Here is an 8087-nt window from a genome sequence, read left to right as displayed (position 1 = left end):
GTGGAAACCTTTCCTCATTCATAGCTCCCTCCCACTGGTGCAGGTCCCGTCCCTATTCTTTTGTCTCTGTTTTTTCTTTTTTCTTTTACCCTACCCATGTACGTGGGGAGTTTCTTGCCTTTTGGGAAGTCTTAGGTTTTCTGCCGGTGTTCAGTAGTTGTTCCACATGTAGATGTATTTGTGGGGAGGAAGGTGATCTCCATGTCTTACTCCTCCGCCATCTTGAACGTCTCCTCAAGAATTAATATTTAAATGCAGTTATTTTTGCTGAAAGAAAGAAGAATCCTGGCTCCCAGTTAGTTCATTGTCTGGGCTTCACAAACTGAGTTCTAGGTTCATTTGAAACAGGATTATTATGACAGAGTAAGTGGTGCTTACTTATTATTTATCTAATTATAATTTTATGCTATATAAGCCATAATATCACTGCTGTTGTATTATTTTTTTCTTAACAGATTCATTTATTACATTTTACTAATTACTTAAGTAATTTAATAATAATTGTAAATTTTATAAAAGTACCATATTAACACAAACTTACAATTCTCTAAATATTAGAATAAAACATGAAATAATTATTTGCCTCTTTTCTAGGGTAGGAACAGCCTTCTCAACGTTCAGTGTATATTACTCTAGAGGTTTCAGGGAAATACACATAAGGATAGAATAATTGTTAGTGCATCTTTCAGGAATATCGAGTTTTACTTGGAGTTTTTAGATTACAGCCTTGAATCTTTGTGCTCTCAGCATTTAAGCAATCTCCTTTTATCTTGTAAGTAAATGTATTTTTCCATAACATTCAAGAAGAAAAATATCTTTAGGCACGGTGAGTGGCAGGAAAGTTTGGTAGTTTTATGTTCAAACTGCATAGAACTTTATAGCTATTGTATAAAGTTGTGACATAAACAACAGGAGTTTTGTATAGTTTTGTGTAGGATGCAGATGGAAGTAAAACTTTTTAGCTTTTAAAAAGGATAGAAAAGACCCTGGGGATGAGAAGTCATATTTTAGTGCTTAATATAAATGGATAAAAGAGATTGAAATAGCTATGCTGATGTAGTCTACTGAGATTATAGGTGGATCACATAATTAATTGAATAGTAGATAAAACTCCTAAGACTCAGATGTGGGGGGTAGTGGTTAATAGCTACTGCCCACTATCATACAGAGTGAAGTAAGTCAGAAAGAGAAAAACAAATACTGTATGCTAACACATATATATGGAATCTAAAAAAAAAAAATGGTTCTGATGAACCTAGGGGCAGGACAGGAATAAAGATGCAGATGTAGAGAATGGACTTGACATGGGGAGGGGGAAGGGTAAGCTGGGATGCAGTGAAAGAGTAGCACTGACATATATATACTACCAAATGTAAAATAGATAGCTTGTGGGAAGCAGCTGCATAGCACAGGGAGATCAGCTCAGTGGTCTGTGATCACCTAGAAGGGTGGGATAGGGAGGGTTGGGGGGGGAGATGCAAGAGGGTGGGGATATATGTACACATACAGCTGATTCACTTTTTTATACACAGAAACTAGCACACAATGGTAAAGCAATTATACTCCAATAAATATGTTTAAAAAAAAAAAGCTACTGCCCACATCAGAGAAGCTGGAGGGGGAAACCAGGGCTACGCTAGAGGCAAGGTTGCCATATGTAAGAGGATGGGGTAAACTAGAGAAGAAAACATTACATATAGCCTACATTCTTATTTGCAAATATCAGATCTTTCAACATCAAATATAGATATCTAATTACTGGCAAATGATTTTGAGAAGTTTGCTTCTGAAACTTTCTTGAGTCTCTTGACTAATCCCTCCACACTGACCTTGCTTTGGAGAAAGTTTTCAGTGGGAAATGAATGTCTATCAAAAATTTCAGCTTTGTTAATCATAAAATTTACTATCTTAACCATTTTTATGTGTGCAGTTCAGTAGTATTAAGTATATTCACATTGTTGTAAAATAGATCTATAGAACTTTTTCATCTTGCAAATCTGAAACTCTGTAACCATCAAACAACAATTCCCCTTTTCCTAAGTGAAATAAGCCAGTCATAAAAAGATGAGCTAGATATACTGTAAGGCATTTCCTCATTTAATCCTTATAAAAACCATGTTTTACTTAGTCTCATTTCACAGAATTTAAGTTATTGTACCTCCTCACACAAGAAATATGTTAGGAAACTTATTTTTTTATTTATTTTGCGGTACGCGGGCCTCTCACTGTTGTGGAATCTCCTGTTGCGGAGCACAGGCTCCAGACGCGCAGGCTCAGCGACCATGGCTCACGGACCTAGCCGCTTCGCGGCATGTGGGATCTTTCCGGACTGGGGCACAAACCCGTATCGCCTGCATCGGCAGGCGGACTCTCAACCACTGCACCACCAGGGAAGCCCCAGGAAACTTATTTTTAAATCTATTTTATGGGCTTCCCTGGTGGTGCAGTGGTTAACAATCCACCTGAAAATGCAGGGGAAACAAGTTTGAGCCCTGGTCTGGGAAGATCCCACATGCTGTGGAGCAACTAAGCCCGTGCGCCACAACTACCAATCCTGCACTCTAGAGCCCGCAAGCCACAACTACTGAGCCCGTGTGCCACAGCTACTGAAGCCCGTGTGCCTCAGCTACTGAAGCCCGTGCACCTAGAGCCTGTGCTCGGCACAAGAGAAGCCACTGCAATGAGAAGTCCGCGCACTGCAACAAAGAGTAGCCCCTGCTCACCGCAACTAGAGAAAGCCCGTGTGGAGCAACGAAGACCCAACACAGCCAAAAATAAATAAATAAAATAAGTTTATTTTTTTTTTTTAAAACTATGTTATGTGACCCCCCACACACCCAACCAAGAGCTCCTAAACTACATGTTGCTCAAGTGGAAGGCTGAGAAATGAACACTTATGAAATTAGTTTCTTATAAAATTATGTTGTTTTATTGAAACATATCTTCAACAAAACTCACAGCAAAAACAAAACTCAGCCAAATAAATATAATATATATTATAGGTGACTAAAATTTGGTTATTTCTTATAGTGAGACATGAAAGAATGAGGCAACCATACTTTTATTACTCTTTTCCTACAGTACCTAGTTTAATGCTTTGCACATAGTAGCAGATGCATAAACAGAACTCTTGGATGGTCAACTTACTTTCACACTGCAACTGGTATTAAGTACAATCCTAGTTTATGGAATGCAAAAAGGAAAATGAAGGGAAGTAGAAAAAAACTAATAATTTTTCATGCCTTCTATCAGAAGAGGACCAAATTGCTTTACATCTATTAGTTCTTTTAGTTCTTACAGTGCCCAGCTGAGAAGGTGTTAAAGGTCTAATGATACATAGAGAATAACTGAACATGAGAGAGGTTAAGTCTGGCCCATGGCCTTTGGCTGGAAAATGATCCAAATCAATATTCAAACTTAGGTCTTTGTGATTCCAGAGTCCATGTTTTCTCCTCTACCATCAGCCTCATGGAACTTTGATTCTCTCCTCATTTATCCATAATCAAATTATTCTTTTTGTCTATAAATAATGTATTTACTGTAAATATTGATTTGAAACCTCAAAAGATATATATAGAAGCATTCAGAGACTTAAACAACATCCCCTACTGTTTCCTTCACTGTAGGAAGAATATTAACAGGCTGGACATTCTTAGAAAAATAATGCAGCATTTGTAGTGTTGATCTGAGAAAACTGATATTTTCAATGCACAAAAATAGCATGGCTTGAGTCCTTGAAATTTGCCACACTCACATAACTTTCTGGAGACCAAATGGTACAACCTCTACAATGAATATAGGCTAAACAGGAAGAAGGACTTTCCAATAAATATAATCAATGTAACCCGAGGTCCTTTTTTCTTGTTTTATTTTATTTTTTTGACAAAAGAGTGTAGGTATATTTATTGAAGTTCTACCCCAGACACTTTCATGAATATAACTTCCCTGACTTATCAACTCACTCATGCAGTTTTGGGAAATGAGTACCTACTGAGAACATTTCTCAGAGCCGTGTTCACTTCTTTGTTCCTCAGGGTGTAGACAAGGGGCTTGAGTAGCGGGGTGATCACCATATAGGTCACTGCCCCAAGTCGGTCCTTATTTGAGAAGTACAGGGATGTCGGCCTCAAGTAGATAAAGGAAGCACAGCCATAGTGAACAATGACCACTGTGAGGTGGGAGACACAGGTGGCAAAGGCCTTATGCTGTCCCTCCACTGAAGAGATCTTGAGGATGGTGGAAACAATGAAGACATAGGAGATGAAGATCAACACAAAGGGAACCAGCAATACCAGAATGCTGAGTAAGAACATAACCATCTCCTTTATGTTGATGTCTGTGCGGCCCAGTTTTATGACAGGGGAAATGTCAGAAGTGGTTGATCCAATTGGAGGCACAGAAGGGTACAGTAAACACCAGGATGTTGACAACTACAGAGATCAGAAAACTACAGATGCTTGAGGCTAAAACCAGCATTATGTGGGTGGATGGCTGATGATGACTGTGTAGTTGAGAAGGGTTGTAGATGGCAACATAGTGATTGTAGCCCATCACAGCAATTAGAAAACAGTTGGTACAAGCCAAGCCCACAAAGAAATAGAGCTGGGCAGCACACCCAGGGAAAAAAGTAGTTCTAGTTGTGGAAAGCAGATTGGTCAGCATTTTTGGTACGATGACCAAGGTTTAGCAGGTTTCAGAGCAGGAGAGGACAAAGAGAAAGAAATACATAGGGGTGTCCAAAGCCTGATCCAGAAGAATGATAGTCATGATGGTGGCACTGGCCATCGGAGTGGTCAGGTAGACCAGGAGGAAGATAAAGAAGAGAAGGATCTGCAGATCCCCCAGGTTTGAGAAGCCTATAAGGATGAACTCGGTGATCATGCTCTGGTTCTATCTCTTCATGGTCACTGGGAATCAGACTCAGACATCCTGAAACGGACAACAGAAAGAATTTGACAAAAGTGAATGCCCCCAGAGAAATCATGTTTGTGTTTCTGTACAAAGTTGATAATACTGGTCTGAAAAAATGAGTAAAAAACAAGTCAAACACTTTGATCAGGGGTGAGTGGAAAGCAGGAGGCATGAAGACTAGGGACATAAGAAAATTCCCAATTCAACAATACCTGAAGAAATTTATTTTTATAAGTTGTTTCCATTTCTCTTCTTATTTGCATAGAAGTTTCATACCTAGTGAGTTAAATCAAGAGATGATTCTAGAGTTCATCTCATCTAATCGTGCCATTTTATGGAAACCAAGTTTCAAAAAGATTAAATCATTTGCTTAACCCTCATGAGAGTGACAGTCTTGAGAAATCACCTATCGTCAAAGTCATTTTATGAAAATCTGGACTGGAAAAACAAAAACAATTGAAAAGTCATCTATCCAGCCCCTCATATACTTGACACAAATACTGCTTGCTTATATGTAATGAAATGTTGAGCTTTATTTGCCCATGATCAATTGTGAAGCCTTTGGCATGGACTTAGAATGATACCGCATATTGGGGTTTCCCTTGTCATGAGTGCATGGGAATTTGGGAGTAAGAATCTAACTAAAGCTCAAATCATGCTCAGAGCATGCCAGGTCTTGGGCTGACATATTCGCTCCCTTGACCTCTGCCTCAATGTCTGCTGCCTCCATGATGTTCTCAGAACAATTCTCACCATTATCTGTGGGGAGACCTGTAGTTTGATTCAGAGATAACGTAATTCTAAAACCTTTACACTAGCCTTAGAAAATCATAAAATCTTTATATTAGAACAAAGCTCAGGAGTCTTCTTACTTAATCTGCAACTAATTCTGTGAACCTTTTGATATAAATCTGTAAAGTATTGTCCAGTCACCGTAGTTAAGTTCCAGTTATAAGGAGCCCATTGCCTCACAAAGCAGGCTGCTCTCTTCCTAGATGGCTTAACTGGCTAGAGCCTTCTTATTCTGAGATGACCTATGCCTTCTCGAAACCTCCACTCTTTGTTCTTGACTTGTTCTCTGCAGATACTCACAAGAAAATTCATTCTTTTTTTTTTTTAAATAAATGACAGCCTTCTAGTTATTGGAATAAAATGATCTTATCCCTTTATGGGTCTTATTTTCCTCCTAATGTTCCTAGTTCTCTCAATTATTTCTCCATGATTATCTGAAATTCTCTGTTCTAATCACTATCTCAGGTCATTAGATCATACTTCCACTCTTCACAGTCATCACACCTCACAAATTTCTATCTCTTTATCTTTACCAGTAACATTGCATTTCCTTTCCTACTATCCTTTACCCCTCACAATTAATATCTATTCATCCTTCAAAACCCCAGATTAATATTTATCTCTGAAAAGGCTTCCCTGAGTAGTTCTGAGACTTTGAATACTGTGTGCATTTACTTCTCTGTCAGTTTGTTCTGAGATAATTTGCTGGAATGCAAGCATAGTAAGGACAGAAGGATGTAGGCTCTGGACCTAGACTGCCTAGGCTAGGACAATGCCTCTGTCACCGACTAGCTTTGTGATCTTGTGGAAAACTCTTCTATGTGCCTCAGGTTTTTACCTGAAATGGCAATAATGATAATAATAGCAGAAACAAAACATTTTTGTGAGTACCAAATGCTCACAGTTATGTTTCTGAATCATATTAATATTCAATAAGTGTTAGCTCTTAGTATCTAGTTTAACCCCTTCATGTTACAAAGAAACTGAGGCCCAAAAAAGTAAAATGTAAAGATCTAGGTTATATAGCTACTTAGCAGCAGAGGTGAGACTGTATCCCCAACATCCTAAACTACCAACTGCAGGACTGTGTCTTCTAATTAACCAGGGTCCTGTTTTTAATATTTTCAATATTTCTTTTGTACTATGTGTTACACACCAGTGGCTTAGGAAATTGATCAGTGCCTTCTTTATTCCCTATGATCCTCACACAGGCAGTATGCTTCACACTTTCATCTACTCCTCTTATTCTTCCACCTTTAGTCCAGCAGGTACATTTTTTTTTCCTTCTGCTAAAATACATATCTGTTCTATTCAGGCATTTCCTTATTACTTTTCCTACTTTAAGTCATTTTAGGAATATTTTGTTTTACACTTTTTAATCTTTTTCTAACTTTACTCTCTCTCCATATCAGATGATTGGACTTCGTTCAGCTAGATCTCACCACATGGTCTCTGTCCCTATGTTTTACCCCAGATCCTGATGCTATGACCCACTTCACCTGTGCATGGTTTCCACCAGTCCTTCTGCCTTTGAATCTTTCTTTGGTACCCAACATATTGGTACAGTTTGATTGAGAGTTGATATTGCTAAAATAAAAGAGTTGTCCACAACGATAATAGAAAGGAAGTACTGACATTTCTTTTTTTTTTTTTTTTTTTGCGGTACGCGGGCCTCTCACTGTTGTGGCCTCTTCCGTTGCGGAGCACAGGCTCCGGATGCTCAGGCTCAGCGGCCATGGCTCACGGGCCCAGCCGCTCCGCGGCATGTGGGATCCTCCCGGACCGGGGCACGAATCCGTGTCCCCTGCATCAGCAGGCAGACTCTCAACAACTGCGCCACCAGGGAAGCCCCGACATTTCTTTTTTGATTGATTTTATTTATTTTTTTATACAACAGGTTCTTATTAGTTACCCATTTTATACATATTAGTGTATACATGCCAATCCCAATCTCCCAATTAATCACACTACCCCTCCGCCCCCCACCACCACTTTACACCCTTGGTATTCATACGTTTGTTCTCTACATCTGTGTCTCAATTTCTGCCCTGCAAACTGGTTCATCTGTGCCATTTTTCTATGTTCCACATATATGCGTTAATATGCAATATTTGTTTTTCTCTTTCTGACTTATTTCACTCTGTATGACAGTCTGTAGATTCATCCACGTCACTGCAAATGACCCAATTTCGTTCCTTTTTATGGCTGAGTAATGTTCCATTGTATATATGTGCCACATCTTTATCCATTTGTCTGTCGATGGGCATTTAGGTTGCTTCCATGACCTGGCTATTGTAAATAGTGCTGCAATGAACATTGGGGTGCATGTATCTTTTTGAATTATGGTTTTCTCAGGGTATATGCCCAGTAGTGGGATTGCTGGG

The 8087-nt window shown here is 39.0% G+C and overlaps 1 protein-coding gene across 1 annotated transcript; it reads right to left on the bottom strand.

Annotated features, from left to right (window-relative positions):
* Positions 1–3962: 3962 nt before the first annotated feature.
* On the bottom strand, positions 3963–7259 carry LOC309825152 (olfactory receptor 10T2-like; the record flags this gene model as incomplete). The annotated part of the gene is given in 6 exon segments (XM_082658612.1): positions 3963–4371; positions 4373–4487; positions 4490–4514; positions 4516–4683; positions 4687–4890; positions 7173–7259. Coding segments are annotated over 6 exon segments (1008 nt in total).
* Positions 7260–8087: the final 828 nt, after the last annotated feature.

The sequence above is a fragment of the Grampus griseus genome (genome assembly GCF_964374135.1).
Source record: "Grampus griseus genome assembly, chromosome: 1".
NCBI classification, from domain to species: Eukaryota; Metazoa; Chordata; class Mammalia; order Artiodactyla; family Delphinidae; genus Grampus; species Grampus griseus.
The sequence above is the reverse complement of the archived record's forward strand: the minus strand, read 5'-3'. Positions and strand labels throughout refer to the sequence as shown.